The sequence below is a fragment of the Convolutriloba macropyga genome, chromosome 3, assembly GCF_964194025.1.
Source record: "Convolutriloba macropyga chromosome 3, txConMacr16.3, whole genome shotgun sequence".
Taxonomy (NCBI): domain Eukaryota; kingdom Metazoa; phylum Xenacoelomorpha; order Acoela; family Convolutidae; genus Convolutriloba; species Convolutriloba macropyga.
The window spans coordinates 21,659,313-21,680,213 of NC_134470.1; the positions used below are offsets into that span (position 1 = coordinate 21,659,313).

Sequence of the window (20,901 nt, forward strand, 5' to 3'; positions counted from 1 at the left end):
GGTTTACACAATGTTACATGCCCTGCAGGGATTCTGACCAAAATCGCTTTTACAAGTTCAATCTGTTTTACAGATAGATTTTACACCTTTTAGTAAACGGACTCTTTTAATCGACCCTCTTTTGTTTCAATCGACCGTTTTTTTTGTTAAATCACGAGTGGTTTCCGCACACCCGTAATCAAACTTTGACGCGCGCTGGAATCTTTAACTTAATAAATATCAAGCATAAAATTAATTCACTAAATCAACAGTTTCAGAGTTTGACTCTCTCTCTCTCTCTCTCTCTCACACACTGTCTTCTCTCTCTCTCTCTCTCTCTCTCTTTCTTTCTCTCTCTCTCTCTCTCTCTCTCTCTCTCTCTTTCTGTGTCTTTATTGTTCTCTCTCTTTCTGTGTCTTTATTGTTCTCTCTCTCTCTCTCTCTCCTTCTGTTCCTGCCTTTGGCACTCTCTTTTGATCAGGGCACCCTCTCTTTCTCTGTCCTTCGTTGTCACTCAAGCAGGCCACCCTTCTCTTGTCTTGTCTCACTTGTCAGTTTTCTGGGCCCATAACCTATTGACGAGGTTAGAGGGGCACGCAGAATACGCAGCTGTTTCGAATATCAATTTACTGTTGTTTGATTATGGGTGGCAAATATACGTAGTAAATCAGCTTATATAAATAGTGTAAATTACCCGCCAAAGCTTGATCTGGATGCGTGAAATTAGCTCGAAGTTAGCGCATGTGCTTTCTCACTTTTAACTTTCGGAGTCATGCTGAAAGTGTTAACCATGCTGGATAATCATAACGCTTTATTTCTTGAAGGAACTTAGTGTTTGAATTTTTATGTAAAATTTGGATAAAAGTTGAGCTCTTATGCAAAATTAGGTGTTCATTTGCCATTCTAAATGTGAAATTTGTTGCTCAGCTCAATTTTTGTTCATTATAGCGAAAATACAAATAACCAGTCTGGCATTGGCCTCGCTGGTATATACGTCATAATTTGAGAGTACAAGTTTTAAATTACAAAGCATGATTTATCCTTTATTATTTTTCCGTTTTCCTATCTCTGCTTGATTTGGTAGATATTTAGGCCAAGAACGTGGATAAGCGGGGTCGGAACATTATGTGCAAACGCACAAAACCTAGCCTCCCTGTTTTTATCTATCTCTATTCCAATGTTTGCATCATAATGCCGGTACTTTAACTTAAGACGCTAGAGACATTTGTTTTCTATGTTACAAGCATATGATAATTTTTCTATCACGTGGAAGGAAAGATTAGCAAATTTTAGTGAGAATACGGGCTGCAGTGGCTTACCTTTCTAGGTATTTCCATTGTAGGAATCGGTGGAAATAGAAAGTGTTCAGGTACATGTGGTATGGCTCATCAGCCAGGAACTCCATGACACACTGTTCCAGCTCTAGGAAGAGGTCTTTGGGCAGTCCCTGCTGATCTGTCGTTTGGTCTATTGAGCTCGCCGCCTTAACACAACAGCAAACAAACTTCGACGTAGTTTTATCTTCTACCTATATCTAGTAGCTCATCAAATATTGGTGACAATTTCCCATCAAGGCTACGTGCAAAAATGAGAATTCTTAAACAGTTCAATCAACCAAAATAATTGATAAGAACACTTGCAAACTCCCATGTTCACTCAGATTACGACTTTTGAGAAATTTCGATCCTTTCCTAATTCAATTCTGAAAAGTGCCTGAGCTATACAGATGCCAAAGGAAGGAATAACGATGTGCAAGATACTGACATACTCAGTCACTCAGTTCCCTTAATTTCAAGAAAGGTTCAAAACAATAAAGTAGATTCACATGTCAGTTGTAATTCACTTCAGGTGAAAGCATTTAAACGACTTAAATGACTCACCTGAAACCAGTCAGACGACGAAACAAAAAACATAGCAGGACAAGTCCTGGCCCCCAATTCAAAGAATTTTTCAACCAAAAAAAACAAGAACTAAAACGACTGTGAATGGATTGGGAAACTCATTTAAAAAATCTGGTAAAAATGGGAAAAAACAGTAAGAAATCAAAGTCAAATTGCCGCATGTGAACAAATAACCACAATAATACTAATCAATTTGAAACAAGAACATGAAAATTAAAAACGAAAGAGTATCTCACCAGATGATATCGCATCCGATAAAAACTTCTTTTTAAGTTTTGACTTCAGAACAACTATTGGCAAAAAACCATGCTACACAATAAATTTTCTTGCATTAAAGGAATACAAATTGACAGAAAAACCAACTAAAAATTTTATGTAGAGAAAACGGAGGTAAAGAAAATGAAGGACGACATCAAAAAACATTCTTGAAATTTAAAAAGCTATAAATTATGCAAAAATTTCCAATTTGCTTCTCCCCAACCATGATCCTGCAAAAACTGCTGTTACTGCTTCTGATCAAGCATTCACCAACCCAGCACCTGGCAGATTTTAAAAACAAAGAATGAAAAACAAAGCCGAAAAGCAAATAGAAATTTGTATGAAATATTTCATTGAGAAGTGCCCTGCCAAACTTTCACTGACTGCAAGCAACACCTCTAAAATAGCTTTGAATAAAAAATTGAACAAGAAAAAATAGTGAAAAGCGCAAAATCAGACGAAATTAGCGCAAATATGCAAAAGATAGAGACGCAAATAGGAAAATTTTTTATTCAAATCGCTCAATTATCTTTATCAAAAATCACAAATTAAAACCACTTCCATCAAAGGTCAACCAAATCAACGAGAATTACTAATTTGAACCCTAGACCACAAATGCAACTAAAAATTTGAAGAATACAAAAAGCATTTGAAAACATAGCTGGCAGATTGCCAGAAAATAGCCGCAATAGCTTCGTAGATCTGCAGTCTCAAAACAACAGTAAAAAGAGACCAAAAAAATTCGTCTCTTCATTGAAGGCTGATATGTTAAATTTTGATTGAGAATCTGAATGAGTTTTTGCTGCCTCTATTAGCTGCTCTCTAACAACCTCCATTTAGAGTGACACACACCCATTTGACCTTATCTCTTTGAATTAAAATAAATAAAAATCAATTTCAAAGTGAGGAAGTCATTTTTACGAGTGAGGTAAGTCAAGTGTGACCAAAAAATTATTCATGCAAATGAACAAAAAAGAAGCTTGTTACGCACTGATTTTCAAAGGGGTTTATATATGGTGTTAATGAGGTAAATATTTGAAGCAAACTATCAGAATAATTGTCATTTTACAAGGACTTATTTTGATGTTTCACAGTGCGATTTTTAGCAGATATATTTTAAATTTAGCTAGTGATAGCCTTTTATTGAGCGGTTCGGAAGTGCGATATATCCACTAGTTTGCCTTGTATTTTAGAGCTTTACTAGTAGTGATTTCAACTTTAATGAAGTTGGCTCAAACTTGGAGTTTTAGAGAAAATATCCAGTTCAATCTTAAATTATTTCAGCACTAATTATTCAATAACTTTCAATAAGAAGTTTCTCAAGTTTTGTCAAGTTTTATGAGATGTTAAGCAACTGATTGTCAGGTTGTTTCTCCGGTGTTCTAGTGATAGTGGCTTCCGCAGGACTGTGCCTCGAGTTGTATTGGTCCTTCGCAAATATTTACTGATTTTCAAGTTGGGCAATTTCCTGCTTTTGTACGTCTCTTGATGTTTGTTATGTACATATACAAATTCCTTATTAGCACCTACTTTATCAGAATAATTACTTCACCAAGTACATAATCTCTCATAAAGTTATTTACTAATTATGTGAATTTGTCTTCAAGAAACTCAAAAAAGTAAATATTGAGGCTTTTAGGCACTTGAAATATTTATCTATGAACTGTCACTCTGCGGTTGTTTTTCATAAACATAAACAAATTAGGGGTTACAGGCCTAGATGGAAATAATAGCTATATATGGCCTTGAAACTAAATGAATATTAGCAATTATTTATGGATATTTTAAGGAATATCATCACGTAACTATGAGGGACGAAACAGGGGCGTGACACTACCGGACTTTATGAAAATTTTCCATGAAACTTTTAGGGAAAGAACTGGGTTCTACCATTTTTTCCATAAAACATATAATCTGCACGCGTATGAGGATACACATATATTTTTGTTTGGAGCCACCCAATTTATGTTTTCTTAGAAAAGTGTTTGGAATGAAAGCATTTAAGTTGAAGACATTTAAAGAATGTAACAGAAATAAAGTTTAAGTTAGGACAAATTGAGATAAAAATTAAAATAAAGAGGGTTAGGACAAGATTAAAGGCTTTAAAGGAACATTAAGGATGTGAAGATGCGCTAATTCAGAAGGAAAAGAGCGAGGACATAAGTTAATGTTAAGGTTAAAGAATAGCAGGAATTAGTACTAGAAATAATCTTGGTTATTTCGCTGAATAAGGGCTCTAAACTTTGAGAAGGAGTAGGAGAAGGATACTGGTTGAATGAGTGGGCTAAAGCACTGGTTAATTTCTGGGATTGAGGCACTGGTTCGATTATTTAAAGCACTAATGGTTAGAACTTAATGAGTGAAGGGACACTTAATCAGTTAAAAGTTTAATACTTGTCGAACTATTTAAGACTTTCAAGAACTCAAAATATACTTTCCTCACGAGTTAAAGCACTGTTGTCCTGTTCGTCTTCTGTGGTAGTTTGTTCGTCTTCTGTATCAAGTTTGTCTGTTTCAAATTGAAGATGCGCTTTTAGTTGGACAGTTAAAGAGTTGAAGGAAAACTTGAAGATTGCTCTCCCTATGAACAAAACTTATGTCTCTTGCGGAGAAGTCTGAAGTTTTTCTCTTCTGGTCGTCAATTGCTTTGTCCAGGTGGTTGTCATTCGTAATGCTGTCGTCGGGAGTAGGAACTACAGTGATGCATGTTACTCGTGCAATACTTTTCCGCCTTTTGGCTTTCCTTGAAGCCTTTATGGATTACTGCATTGTATCGATGCATGGTAGTTACTCCACTCTTCGCTGGATGATAAGTTTTAGGTCAGGCTGCTCACTCAGAGCAAGACCAGGAGCTTCTTTCCTTTATTGTCGTGCATTTGGACGCTTGAGGTCCTGTTCGGGGAGAAAGGAAAAATGTCTAAGAAAAACAATTTTCATCACTTTTTGCACGAGCTCTTCAGTTTCCCTTTTCATTGTCTTTCACTGCCTTTGGCAATTTGTCTGCCTCTCGAGTATAAAATGAACGGAAACCTGTGGTGCTGTATGTGCAGTTCATGGACAGCAATATGTTTTGTTCTCTGAAAGTTTGGCTGAAAGTTTCCCTCTGTGGTGAAATATTCAAATGGAACTCCATTTTGTGAAACTTTTGCAATATTTTTGGTTTTGTGACCAACTATCGCTGTTATCACATGTTATGGTGGTTCCCTTTGTTCTTTTGTCTGCTGGATTCGGGCTTCTATGTCTAGTTTTCTCAGTTTGGCACTTATTTATGTGGTATTTGTTTCAGGTGTACTCTACTTTTAGGTCGTGTGGTGATGTGTTTATTGATATTACTATTGAATATGGTGTTTAAACATGTTTGAAGTGTAGTTATTTGGTTGAAAGGTGGATGTATAATGATGGGGATAGTGGTTAGGGGGGTCGAATTTTGCAGTGTTTTCATGTTTTCTCGAGTTTTTCAGGGTGTAAATAGGGGATAAAGTTGCAGCTAGTAAATGATTTTACTAATAAGTGACAGTCAGTCAGAGTAGAGGCAGGTTGCTCTTGGCCAGATTACGTGGTTGAGTGAGTGTGTTAACAGTGAGTGCCTGAATGTGCTGTGCGAGAATGGTGCACCGATGGAAATGAACTAGTTTCAGTGCAATTGTTATCTCTATGTAGTGTAGTTTTCAATCATTGGTAGTTTTTCAGTGATATCTGGGGAATGCAACAATTATGCTTGGTTTTACTGGTAAAGCTAGTAGCTGTGATGCAGGTGAGCATGTGGTAATGTTTTCGTGGCAGTGCGTAGCTATATGATGACATATTCGTGAGAGTGCAAGAATGGTGATATAATGACTTTTTTCATTTTTGAGCATTAACTTTACTTTACTTGTGAAGTACTGGTTATAGACTGATTCTAAGGGTTCTAGACACTTACCCTGGTTGTTAGCAACAGCTGTGTGTGATATGAACTGGTTTGGGAGAGTAATCGGTACTAATTTTCACACGTAATTTTTTCGTAATATAGGTCATTTTTCCGCATCAGGACTAGTGGTACATATATGTGAATTTTTCAATTTTTATTAACTTTGGGCAAATTTTTTGGCTTGGCCCACTCGGTAGACATTGGCGGGGAGCAACTATGCAATAAATTCAGGTTTTGGAACACTTTTTGGTCAACTTTTTTATTCATGTTTGAGAAAACGAAAAATGCGAAAATTCGGGGGCCTCAGCGTCACTCAATTTTAAATTGCTCCTCCAATCGGGCTCAAAATTGGCAGGTCACTTCAGTGGCTCAAAAAACGCTGCAGCGCAAAAATTTGGCGCAATTTGAGCTTTTTTCGCAAAGTTATGACTGTTTTCGTGATCTGAACCTGGCTATTTTTGAATCATCAAATTTCGGTCTGAATAAGTTGTCGCTGTTCATACATTATCGGTATTGAATGGTTGAAATGGTACTGTCTATGCTTGGTATTAATGTATATTACTGAATTATAGGGTTTGAAGCTATTTATTGGGTAAGAACATTGATTTTTGAGTCCAAAATACTAATTTTCAGGCGTGATTTTTCCACTAATTGAACTTTAGCAAGAAATGTGTCAGTCTGGTGATGTTCTAGTGGCCTAAATCAGGTGCTAACTGTTAGTACTGATATCTGTGGCTATCAGGGTAGCATTTTGGTAGCTTTGGAAGTGATTAACATGTGTTTTGTTTCAGTTTTTTCGTAGAATTTGCTAGATTTTTATTTGAGGTGCGTCATGTTTGGTGCATAAGTTGACATAGGTTGGAGATGATTGATTTTTGACGGTAACTGAGGGTCATACTATGGTGAGTACTATGTTGGTGGCAGCTATTGGTGCAGTTTGATACATGATTTGAGGTCATTGTGTTGAGTTTTTCACATTAGAATTTTGGACTAAATTTGGTCAAAGATGTGCAGATTTCGATTTTTTTTTACTTCTGTCAACATTTATGAACTTCTGTGCAATTGTATTGTTATTAGTCTTGGACAACTACTAGGGAGACTGAATATTGGATATGGGCTCATAAGTCGGCTATTTGGTACTATTTTTCTGGTCTAAATCTGGCTCTATTTTGACGAAATTGAGAAGAGTCTGGTAGGCTTCAGTTTTTTGCTATTATTTCAACATTTTACTGAACAATTTTCAATATTTTTAATATGGGCGTGTAGAGCTTGAGCATACAATTGTTTTAAGCTAATAATATTGGGTTTTCGATCAATATTTATAATTTTATGAACATGTCCGTAAATTTTCAAAAAGTCTCCAAAATTGAGGGCCCCAGCGTCACTCAATTTTTAAATTGCTTCAATTGAGCTCAAAATTAGTGAATCGCTTTATCGGCTCCAAAAACCATGCAGCGCAAAAATTTGGACAGTTTCAACCATTTTTTAACGAGTTATAACGTTTTTGCTGCAGTGAACCTGGGTTTTTTGAAAAGGCTCAGATAGGGGATAGGTTATTGGCTATGAGGCTATAAAAAACTTGTTCAAAAAAATTGATATTGCTATGGTTGGACTGCTCATGAGGGGCTAACTGAATAAACAATAAAATTGGGCATATTCTGGTTTTAAGATGCATTTTTGATCACTTTTTTCAGAAATTACACTCGATTTTTTGTGAATTTCGTTACTTTGGCAGTCTTTTCTCAGCTTGTATTGGCAATAGGGGGCTGGGATTGCATATTCTGAGAGATAAAGGTTTGCGAGTGCTGATGGTTTGGTTAATTGCTGTCAGAAGTTAATAATTTTGACTTTAGTGAGAGATAACTGAATTTTTTCTGAGAAAATTGTGGCAATTTCAGAGCTGATTTGGGTTTAAGTCTTCATGGTTGATACTGGGATGGGACGGGGCTGGTTTTTATGGTACTACAAGGCTAGTGGGGGGGTTGCACTAGGGTTGTAGGGGGTATAAGTGGCTTTAATCGGGTCAGGTGGGAAATAAAGTTTTTGAAGCAGTGAATTGAAGCAGAAGCGCAATTTTCGTTTTTTCGTCATTTTTCAACATATACTTGGCAATATTGGGTTTTTATGGTTGTTTGACGTTGTACCATGGGGTGGTAGCTCGGAGTGGCTGCTAGAGGCATTTGGGACAGTATTTGGCGTATGTATGGGGTATAATTTACACTACATTTTAATCAATTTTACGCATTTTGGTAGGGTTCGATATTTTTGTCATAACTCAACGTTTATTAATTTTTGACGGGATTTTTGGGTACTGGGATGTCAAGCTTGAGCAGTAAGATGCTCTAGGGCTATAAAATAGGTCAATTGGGGGTTTTTGTAGGAGTTATGATTGAATTCATGCGGATTCGAAAAGTGCCAAAAATCGGGGGCTCCAGCATCACTCAATTTTTAAAGTTCAAATCTCTTCAAAATTTGCAAGTCGGTTCTTCGGGTTGAAAAATACTGCAGCGCAAAAGTTTGGGATGATCGGCGCATTTTTCCCAATTTTATGACTATTTTTCTGAAGTGAACCTAGGATTTTTGAAAGGGTCAAATTTGGGCTAAGATTTGAGTACTTAGAACGCGTCGGAAGGGGTCAATTATAGCTGGAATCGCTTCTACTGGATGAGGGCTTTACAAAACAATAGATTAATCCAGGTTCGGACAAGTGTTTCTTGAGATATATCAAAATAACTAGGCTTTGGGGTCAAAATTTTTCTGATTTTGGGCAATTTTTGGACTTTAGGGCTACGTTGCTCAGGCTTGTTGGGCTTTAGGGACAAATAGAGGGTACTGCTGGACTGTACTGGGTCTGTTCATGCTAGTGGATGTAGATGGTTATGGGTAGAGGGTCAAAGACTTGACATATAAGCTCAAAAATGATGTTAAAATCTAATTTATCATAGCCACTGGCGAGTTTTGGAAGACTTAAGTGTGAAATTCCTGCATCTATTACTAATTCTCTCAGCTCATAAAGACTTGCTAATACAGATTCGTATGTGGGTTTGTGCTAGTACCTAAATTTGATGACTAAACTAAAGATATAACGTTCGGAAATGGGGTCAACGTAGAATAAAACTGAGCCAATATCTGGTGGATATCTAAGTCTGATTGCACTTGGGGCTGCTGGTTACCAGCTTTTGACTTCTCGGGCTAATCCCTTTGCCATTTCAAGGTCTGCTGATATACAGTGTGCAAAAGAGTGTGGAGAGTATAAGATATCTGTTGGTGAACTTAGATATATTGCATTTATTTCTTGGCTAAAATGATTTAAGTTTTGATTTGAAGAGCCTGGTGAAGAGTTTTCTGTTTGAGATCTGGTTACTGGTTTGTTTGCTGAACTGCTGGACTTTTTCCCTGAATATGTTGCTATACTAGCTCTAACTTGATCTAATTTTGTCTCTACTTGGTGTATTTGATTGTTTTGATGCTTGTGCTGATGCTTTTATTGCTTCACATTTTTCTTCTTGTTCCAATCTTGCACATGCATTTTTTGGTCTAGGACTGCCTGATCTTCTAACTTGGTTGGTTAGGTAAGGGTTTGTTCTATCTTCTTCATGCAACATTATTTCTCTATCGCATTTAAATCCGCGTACATTTTTTCGCTGTTGGTAGTCTAGTGATTTGAATGCACTTTTCTCTGGTTTTCGTTTAGGATTATAAGGTAGCGCTCTTATTTTTCTGTCAGTTATTGCAAATTGTTCTTCATGTGTTTCTGGAGGCGATTCAACATCTAATGGTACTATTGATGGTTGGGACTGTTGGGAAGGTAAGAACATTTCATCATCTGATGAGGATGATACTAGAGGAACACGATTTTCTGGTTCATGCTGTCGAATTTCATCAGCAATTAGTGGATCAACCGGTATTGCTGCTATTTGTTCAGCATCTAGGTTCAGGTCAGCTAGATTTTTATCTGAACTGCTAGTCTCATCGAATAAGTTTGGGAGTGCTTCATCTGAGCTTGAAGAATCAAACACCGGAAGATGTACTGGTGCTGCTACCCTTGGTGGTGCAGGTCCTGCTGCTGGTCCACCTAGGGGGACGTTTATGGTCACTCTGACTGGGTCTGGTTTCACTGTTTTTGATTGATGGACTTCCTTTTCCTGTTCACTAATCAATTCCGGAATGTGCTTGTCGAAAAGATCTGGTTCCATGTGTTGCCGTCTTGATGGATCAGGTTGAAATTTTACAGGATTAATTACTTCAAGGTCTTCAGGGGTTTCACTTGGCTTAATTGGTTTCAATCTGATACAGTGAACACATTGTGTGTAAATCGTATTTACTTTTCGAATGATGTAATTAGAGTCAGTAAGGACTTTTTCCACTCTATACAGCGGTAGCCATTTCTGAACTTGGGAAGCTATTACTGTTGACTGTTCTAGTAGCTTAGGATTCGAAAGTAAACAGAATGATTGCTCCGGAACTGGTTTTGCTGAGGCTTTTTGGTCATAATACTTTTTATACTTCAAGTATGCAGTCGTTAGTTTTTCTTTGTTTTCTCCAAACTTTTGCATCATGGCACCTTGCAGTTCATTTACAAAATCAGAATTTACTGCTACTGCATCCATTACTTTTCTGAAGAACCTAATGTGAAGGGGCTTTATAGGTTCTCTGCCATGGAATAAAGTTGAAGGACAACAATTTGTCGCTGAATGATAAGAAGTATTATGAATGAATGTTGCTAATGGAACATATTTATGCCAATCTTTCCATTGTTCCTCAGTATTGAGCTTCAATATTCGTTTTAGTGGTCCGTGAGATCATTCTACTGCTCCAATGGTCTGAGGGTGCTTAATGAGGCATGCTTCAGCTTTAATTCTAATAAACTTGCTAATTCTGACATTAATTCTGAAGTAAAGTTTGTTCCTAAGTCACTAAGTACTGTTTGAGGAATGAATGTAGCTGTGTTGGAAGAACACCTTAACTAGTTCTCGAGCTACTGTATCAGCATATCAATTGGTTAACGGAACTGGGAATAGGTACTTTGTAAATACATCTATTCCAATCAAAACATACTTATATTGCGAGGACTTTAGGGGGCCTACTAAATCAATTTGTAGCATATCTCCTGGATATGATTGTAGTGAACTGACTGGTTGCAATTTTGGTGTGATGTGGCTTTTTGGAACTCTGTTCATTTGGAGACAAGCAAGGCAGTTTTTGATGAAACTAATGAAATGTTCGGTGAAACCTGGGTAATAGAATCGCTTTCTAAATTCCTGAATTGTTGCTTTGATGCCTAAATGACCTGCTGTTTGTGAATTCTGGAGCCTATATATAGTCTCTTTCCACAAATGCTTAGGTACGCAGAATTGTTTATGAAGTACTTTTCCAGTATCATCATAAAAATTCTGGTATAAGACATTTCCTTCAAGAATTAATCTATTTAAATGTTTGTAATACTTTTTTAAATTGGTTGAAGCATACTTTAAATCTGGTTGTTGATTATTTTGTTGAATCCAGTTTATTACTGTTCTAATGTCTGTATCTTTTTGCTGCTCTTCTGCTAAATTGAGGCTAATTAAGTAGTCTGTAAGATCTGGGAACTCATCTAATGGATTTGGATACTCAATTGAATTTATTTCTTGTTTTCTTTTAAGTTTTAATCGACCTTGTATTTCTGTGATTGGTAAATTATTCTGTTTCTTTTTGTAATCTTCATAAACTCCGAGTTTTTTAAGGACGTCAAGTTCAGCACTATTAATTTCGTCGTCGAAATTTTCAATATCAAATAACACATTTAGTTCAATGTCAGGATTCTGGGCTTCTGTGTCTATTTCTATTTCTCTAACTGGAATTCTATCCGTTAAAATTAAAGACTTTGTCGCTGTTTTATCGTTCTCCATTCTAGAGAGAAAATCTGCTGCATAATTAGCACGTCCGGGAATGTGAGCAATTACTATATTAAAGGCGAGTATTCTGTCTAAAAAATTCCAAAGAGATGGCGGTATTACTTTCGACTGAAAGAATTGTGTAAGGCTTTTGTTGTCAGTTCGTATAATTACTTGTTTACTTGATCCCCAAATGTAGAGCGAAAAATAGTCCAGCGCGTAGTACAAAGCTAGGAACTCTTTGTAATAAATTGAAAACTTTGTGTGGCGTTAAACAAATGCGATCGAAACGATACGGGAGCGTATGTTTTCTTTTCTTTCGTTGCTGTTTCATTTACATAGTCTTCCACCATTAGTACACAACCTGCACCGTGGTAACTAGCGTCAGAAAAAATTACATACTGCAAGCCTGGTTTTGGCAATCGCAATGTTACATTTGTTGCTTCCATTAAATCCTTCTTTATTACTTCTAATGCTTTTACAAGTTCTTCTGTGGTTTCTATTACTGCATCCTTCTTCAGGAGCTTGTAAAATGACATTAGTTTTTTACCTAGGTTAGGGATGTAAATGCGGAAGAATTGCGTGAAGCCGATTAGTCGTTCTACCTGTTTTGTTGTTTTCGGCATTTTAAATTTATCAAGGAATTTAGTTATTTTCGACTTTTCTGGTGATATTCCTTCTGCACCGATGTTATTTCCAAGGAATTTCATTGTATCTGTTGCCATTTCACAATTTTCGGGCGACAGTTTCAGTCCTGATTGACGTATACAGATAAATATTTCTCGCAAAGCGGGTACCAATTGTTAAAAACTTGTTACTGCATTTCCAATATCATCCATAAACTGGGTAAAATTCCCTGAGGCTAAGCATGGGTCCAAGTAATGTCTAATAAATGAGCTGAATCCAGTTACTGATTTATTCAATACTTGGGCAAGACATTTATAAGCATAAGTTCTCGAAGCAAAGTTAAATGCTAGCAGTTGCACTGATACATCGTCTGCCATTTGCACACAGTGGTATGCTTGAGAACTATCAAGTTTCGTAAACAATTTTTCCCGTTAAAGTAGTTTATTGCATCACTCATGTTCGAAATTGGGAAATTTGTATTCACAATCGTTTTTCAGCAAATGATTTACTTTTCTCAAGTCAATTAATAGTCTAAGTCTTCCTGAATTTTTCCGTTGTGCGAAAAGCAGACTACTATATCTTGATTGAGACAAAGCTGTTATTAGTCCGTAGTAATGCATTAATGCTAGTTCTACTTGTAGCTCAATTCTCAGATGGATAGGCGTTGGAGGGCTTTGTTCATAAATTGGTATGCTTCTTTCTGGAGTTAACTTTATTTTCAAATCTGTATTATACCCGACGTCAAATCTATGTTTTGCAAAGATATCACTGTATTCAACTAATAATTCGCCTACTACAGCTTTTTGCTCATCATTGAGGGCCGATTTTTCCCACGGAAACTTGCTCAAAAAGGTGATTTTATCCTGATGATTACCCTTTGGATCTAATTTCTCCATTTCTTGCAGTTTTAGCAGTTGCTCAAATATTTCTCTCTGCAGGGGCGACAAATTCGTCGGATCAGGGCACGTTTAAGGCGTTGGGAACCACAATTTTTCATATTCTGGAGCCGGCTTTGCTGGTTGAGCCTTTCTTTTTGGCATATCTGTGACTTGAATTAGTTGATTTATTTCTGTTAAATAATTTTCACTCATTTTTGCTACATTTATTAATTGAGGATCTACTTCTAACAACTTTTCAGCTTGATCAGACGTTAAGAACGAGAATTTGGCTATTTCTTTGCCTTTATTTATGGTAATTGGGTGGTCAGTAATGTTCAAGACATAGATGTAAAGAATATTATTTTCAGCAACTTTACTTAAAGAGGACGTTAATATTACTTCGCTATCTTTTTCAAAGATTTCGTTTGGCATGATTACTCCACAAAGGTCAGTAAATGATTCTAGTTTGCCCTGAAGCTTGCATTCTAGTACTGCTTGTTGATTTGGCTGTAATACTTGCTTTTTCTGTGTATAAACTCCAAATTTTTTACGCTTTACTACCCTTCTGGGTTGCTTTTCTGGCTTTATTTCATTTATTTGCAGAGTTTGATCAGGAAATTTAATGTAGCTTTGTCCTGGGCAAATGCTAACTTTATGTTTAACAAAGAATGGATTGCCTAATATTACAGAAGTTGTGACAATTAAAACAAGGAAGTCTTCAGTGAATGTTTGTGTGCCCAATTTAAATGTAACTTTAATTGCTTTATCAATTTTAACTATATTACCGTTTGCCATTTTAACTTTATCTAGATTTGGCTTTTCTATTTCTGTTATTGAATTAATATTTGTGTTAATAAGTTCCTTGTAAAACTCGCGGCTTATCACATTTGCAAATGCTCCTGTATCAATTAGTGCGCGTCTATCTAATTCTCCATTAAATTTGACTTTAACATAGGATAATGTTCTGCCCAAAAGCGGGACAATGCTGAAGAATTGCTGAACATGTGTTACTGGCTTTGGTGTGGGTTGAGGTACTTATGTTGGGAGTTGCACAAAATTATTCACTTTACTATTATTATTATTACTTTTGCGTTTTCTACGCTTTTTGTTACTTTTATTATAAACTGGTTCTATTACTTTATCTAAACTAGGACTAGACGTGCTTTCGTTATAGTAATTGACTGAGTTTTTATAATTTTTATTTTTTTTAAAGTTGGGTGGCTTTATTAGTTTTTTTGTTGATTAAATGGGTATTTCATACCTCTCATATTTCTACTTTGAAGTGCGCCAGCGCGACTAAATTCTTTTGCTTGTTGCATACCATATCGGTCCTGTGCTGGTGCTGGGCTATCATAAACTATTCCTTGTTTAAGAAGGTTTTGAGGGGTATTTTTTTGTTGGAAACCGGTAAATAGATCTATTTACATAAGCTGGGTGAACAAATGGGGGACTATCTGAAGGTTCAGTCCAATAATTCCGAGTTTGTGGCTGTTGGTTGTGATAAAATGGTCTAGGGGTATTAAATTGTTGTCTACACTCTCGGTAATTATTAGCACGGGGTGATACTGTTGCTGGAGCCGATAGTTTTGCTGAGATTGACGATAATTGGGCTGATATTGACGGTAATTTGATTGATAATTTTGATATTGGGGGCGGAAGTTTTGTCTATAACTTTGTCTGTAGACTTGTTGTGGGTAATGTGGGGTGAAGATGTTTACTGGGCCTTGTTCTGATGGCTCATTTTTAGATGCTGCTTTCTGCAGAAGTTTCTTTTCAAGTTCTTTCTGATTATTGGAGATAACAGTTATTGCTTTCAACATTTTATCTGTGTTTGATTCTGTTATTTCATTAAATCCGTCATCAAAGTACTCTTCTTTATTACACATCTCCCTTATTGCAATCTGTTGGCTAGCTAAGGTGCATAATTGATCAATTGTATCAGTATCTGGCCTTTCTAACAGCTTAGGCTTAAGCCAATTTGGCATAGACTTAATGAAGAAGCGCTTTATTTGCTCGTTTTTTCGATTTTCTGACATCTGAAGGGCAGAATCTCTTGCTGCTGTCTCTCTTTCGAATCTACGAGCCGCTGGGTCACCTGCTCCTGCTGGCGCTACTACTATTTCAGGTGCTGGATATGCTTTATTTGCTTCTGTTCTCAAATTTACTGAGAAATTTTTCACTGTATCAGTTTTTGGATTAAATTTTTGGTTTTCTAACTTTATTATTCTGATCTCTCTCAAGTCGTCTTGTGTGAATCCATTTCTTAGAGCTGTTATACTATCCTCAAAAACTAGTCTGGTAGCCTCTGGTAGGGTCAGAAAGTATCGTAAAGCATCTCCTTTTAAGTGTAATTGCAGAAAATTCGCTTGTTGCGCGACTGCGATTGCTGCAACTCCGATTACACCTGTTATTAGTTGTTCGAAGTCGTTGAGATTGTCCGTTTCTGATACAGAGAAGGGTGTGATGTTGATTTGTGCATGTGCCATTTTGCTTTTTACCCGTTTAGATTATATAGTTATTGTCCAATCAGTCTTACTTTCGTTCTAAAGTATTAAATAGCACACTTAACTTAACTTAATGGATAGATTAAGGGATTTTACGAGATGAGGACAGTTAAATGAATAGCACAAGAATATCAGAAAAGAAAATACTGAAACCATTCGTTCAGAAAACAATAAAGAAGGGCTGCTTATAAGCCTATTCCTAAAGCTCCGGTCGAATCGTCAGACTTATATCGTTAAAGCCGCATGGGCCGCCGAAGTCTCACCTCTAAAGAGTGCCCCTTAGTCTAGGAAAACTCGTGGGGACCACGACCGCACAGGCCTTGTGGAAGCTGCACTCAGATAGTCAACAGCATAATGACCGAAGTCACTGTTTGATTCATTAACCTCCGGAGCTGGGTGGGGAAAAAATAATTTTATTATTCTGTTTAAATTTTTGTTTTGCCCTCTTTTAGTTAATTATTAGGTTATGGTTTCAGTAATTTAGCTTATTCTGAGGTTATTTGGCAGTCAGTGTTGATGTTATGTTTTTTACGGATGTTAATAGCGAGGAGGATGTGTTCTTTATAAATTGACATAAAAAAAAGCACCAGAAAGTAATTTTACAAATTTAATTACTCACAATATCCTCGTTTGCAAATACCTTGTGTTATTTTGGTCCGTTGTGGCGGCTGTTGTTGAGTTTGTTCCAGTTATTGCCCTCTCAAGCACTTTTGAATTGTTGTTGCAATTAGTTCACAGAGACACAAACACAGTTTCCACCCATTCTTTCCTTTGTTACTGCTTTCTGCATTATCGTCTTGCTCGGAAAGGAAGTGCTGGATGCTGATTGAAGGCTGTTAAAGTAATGAAGTGGAAGAAAATAACGAATTTGTCAAAAGAAAGAAGAAAATAACAAATTAATCAAAGAATTATTCGGAGTTTCGGTCCGTTAAACTGGGAAACAGTTAGTAACTCCTGTCACCATGTTACGCACAAATTTTTAAAGGGGTTTATATATGGTGTTAATGAGGTAAATATTTGAAGCAAATTATCAGAATAATTGTCATTTTACAAGGACTTATTTTGATGTTTCACAGTGCGATTTTTAGCAGATATATTTTGAATAAATTTAGCTAGTGATAGCCTTTTATTGAGCGGTTCGGATGTGCGATATATCCACTAGTTTGCCTTGTATTTTAGAGCTTTACTGGTAGTGATTTCAACTTTAATGAAGTTGGCTCAAACTTGGAGTTTTAGAGAAAATATCCAGTTCAACCTTAAATTATTTCAGCACTAATTATTCAATAACTTTCAATAAGAAGTTTCTCAAGTTTTGTCAAGTTTTATGAGATGTTAAGCAACTGATTGTCAGGTTGTTTCTCCGGTGTTCTAGTGATAGTGGCTTCCGCAGGACTGTGCCTCGAGTTGTATTGGTCCTTCGCAAATATTTACTGATTTTCAAGTTGGGCAATTTCCTGCTTTTGTACGTCTCTTGATGTTTGTTATGTACATATACAAATTCCTTATTAGCACCTACTTTATCAGAATAATAACTTCAGCAAGTACATAATCTCTCATAAAGTTGTTTACTAATTATGTGATTTTGTCTTCAAGAAACTCAAAAAAGTAAATATTGAGGCTTTTAGGCACTTGATATATTTATCTATGAACTGTCACTCTGCGGTTGCTTTTCATAAACATAAACAAATTAGGGGTTACAGGCCTAGATGGAAATACTAGCTATATATGGCCTTAAAACTAAATGAATATTAGCAATTATTTATGGATATTTTAAGGAATATCATCACGTAACTATGAGGGACGAAATAGGGGCGTGACAAAGCTCCACTAAGAGCAAAAATGACATCACGCCTGCACTTCAGTTGAAATTGCAAGAACGAATGAACAAAAAGCAAATTTGAAGTGGTTGTGACGTCATATGGTCGTAACAGAAATCGCGACGACGAAATAAAAAACATAGCAGGACAAGTCCTGAAATACAATTCAAAGAAACGAATAAAATCTTAGAAGTACTCTGCCTGCAGATCAATTGATCGATGCCCGCCAAAGCACAAACAAAATCATCTAACAAAATGAGAAACTAAAACAACCGAACAAACTAAACAAAAATATACTCATTATTAAACTCTTGAATCTTTTACCCCTTAGGCAAAATTTCATCTCTTTAAATATACCCATTTCAAAAAAAAATTCAAGATCAAATTTTGTTTTTGAAATCGGTCCAGTATTTTATCTGCATGACCTGAAAAAATTCATTGGCCCTTGAAGATCGATTAAATCAAAAATGAAAATCAATTGCAAAATTTAACAGAATTTTCCTGAAAATTATGATATTAATATCTTCAAAATCATTTCTGTGTCTCGAGAGGCTATACATTAACCCAATTACAAGCATTAAAAATTCATTGGCTCAAAGATCGATAGGCAAAAAATAGGAAGAAAAAATCTCTTATTTCAAAAAATAGAAATTTGTTCTTTTAAAATGTTGAAAACCGTTCAATTGCCCCCTAGCAGTTATCTACAATATTATCACACCCTGGATAAGTTTAGCTGGCTACTGAGGCAAGAACCCTTCAATATTAGACTTATGTTTTTAAAAAACTTGAAAAAAATTGCAAATTTTATCAAAAAATTTCTAAAATTCGGAAAGCTAAATTGTTGATAACAAATCCATCTAATTTAACAACCATGCATTAACTTTTAATTAGACCGTGGATTAAACTTTCTGGCACTTGAGAATGGACAAATATCAAAAATTGACAAAAATTTTAGGAAACCTTGAAAAAATTGCAATTTTTATTTAAAAAATGCCAAATTTTGAGGCATTTAAATGTTGAAAACCAAATCATTACTACTAAAAACCATGCACTGCTATATTGTCAAAGCACAAAGGACATTTCGCGGCCCCTGAAGCTGGAAAAACTCAAAAAATGACAAAATTTTCAAAAAACTTGAAAAAAATTGCAAAAATCAGTATAATTTTCCATGTTTGTACTAGTAGTACCAAAACATATAGCTCATAAAATGGTCAAAACAAGTTATTTTGTCTCGCAAAAGGCCTTCATCATTTTTCAAAAATTTCAACATAAGACTAAAACAAAAAAAAATCACAAAAAACACGAAAAATTGCAACATTTTGAGCTCAAAAACAGCATTACCTGTTTATCCCGTTTTGAAAGATCAAAGTCATTGAAAAATGTGTGAACACATCTTAAAAAAAACAAAGCTCCCCAATACAATTCAAATTGTTTGAATTGTAAAAAGAGAAGGCCAACAATAGCACCAGCTATCGCTGTGCGGCTATTAAACAAAAAACTTTTAAAAAAATCAGGTAAATAATGTATTTTTTAATATTACGATAACACAGAGCCAAATTACGTTAATACCATCGAAACTGTAAAAATATGAAAGATCTCCAAATTACCATAAAAAGCAAGCTGATTGCCATATACTGTCAAATTACTATCAAAACAAGCCTAAATTTAACACAATCATAATCAAACCTCATAAGCAAAAATACGCAAAAAAATGCTTTTTAAAGCCGCACTCGGGAACAGAAAAGTTCGCTCGCTTTATGAAAATTTTTTCACTCCTCTATTTATCGCTCTCTCAAAAACAATGTTATAAACAAAAAAAACAATCATTTCCGTCCACTCTTCAGTTTTGTTCAACACCCAAGCCACTACTAATTTCTTCACGCATTTCATTTCCTGTTTCAAAATTCACTCCAATAAAATATATTGAAACATAGACGAAAGAATTCCGGAAACGACTCGGAGCAGAAAACTGACAATCCTCGCTGATTTGAAGCACCTCTTACTTCAGTACACAAAAAATTTTGAAACAATAACAGGAAAATTTACACGAGAAAACAAAATGACGGAAAAAGCATCCACAAATTTACATAAGTGTTATGAACAAAAATATCTTTTCAGTCCGCTGTTCAGTTTTGTTCAACACCCAAAACACAAACTCCTTCACATTTAATTTTCTGTTTCAGAACTCACTCCAATAAAGTATAATAAAACAGACGGAAGAATTCCGGAAAGGACTCTGAGTAGAAAAATGACAAACCTCGCTGACCTGAAGCACCTACTTCATTACAAGGAACATTTTGAAACAGTAAGAGCAAAATTTGCATTAGAAAACAAAAAGACAGGAAAAGCATATACAAATTTACATGAACTTGTATAACGACTCCAAAAGTACAGGTAAAACTTGGTAATACAGAAACAAGTAGTTCGCAAGAACATAATATAAACTGACTAACAATTTAAAAGACAATTTAAAACATATTCTCTACAAAAATTTGAACAAAACTCTCTAATACGGTAATTTTAAAATAAATTTCCTGCTGGATCAGTCGTGCCCGTTGCAAATATTAAAAAAAAACATGAGTTAAGAATGCAAAAAAACCAACCTGAAATAAATTATAGAAATTTGTATAACTTATTTCAGTGAAAAGTGCCCTGTCTAGCTTTCAAGTAAAACTTCAGAGTAAGAATACCCAAAGAATTCCCCTTAAACATGAATTGATCAAGAAAAACGATAGCCCGAAACATGAAATTGAAAAATAAATAGGTAAAAAAAACTTGAAAACAGACAAAAACTAGCACACATTTTCTCAAACTTAATCGATTTTTTGTAACAAAAACAACTCAAAGTTAACACTAATCAAAATTGAGATTAGATTGAGATCTTAATACTAAGTAAAACTTCAGAGTAAGAAGACCCATAGAATTCCTCTTAAATATGAATTGATCAAGAAAAACGATAGCAAGAACCATGAAATTGAAAGAAATAGGCAAAAAAAGCTTAAAACAAGGCAAAATGGTAAAAGTAGCTACAAATTGACACCAATGTAAAATTCGCCAAAGATGTTCTATAAAGCTTCCAAACGCACCAATACCAGATAATTGATCGAAACACCTTTGAATGAAAAAGTTGGGAGTTGAAACTATAAAAACTGCATTC

The 20,901-nt window shown here is 35.6% G+C and overlaps 1 protein-coding gene across 4 annotated transcripts in view; it reads right to left on the reverse strand.

Annotated features, from left to right (window-relative positions):
- The window catches only part of LOC142336059 (G protein-coupled receptor kinase 5-like), a 101,162-nt gene that overhangs the window by 57,922 nt on the left and 22,339 nt on the right, over nt 1–20,901 (reverse strand). For all 4 annotated transcript variants that reach the window (XR_012758885.1, XM_075384555.1, XM_075384557.1 and 1 more), the window contains exon 4: nt 1,299–1,462. Coding sequence is in view for 3 of the 4 variants with exons in the window: in XM_075384555.1 (XP_075240670.1) it covers nt 1,299–1,462 (164 nt within the window). In the remaining variant the exon portion in view is untranslated. The remainder of the gene's footprint in view (nt 1–1,298; nt 1,463–20,901) is intronic.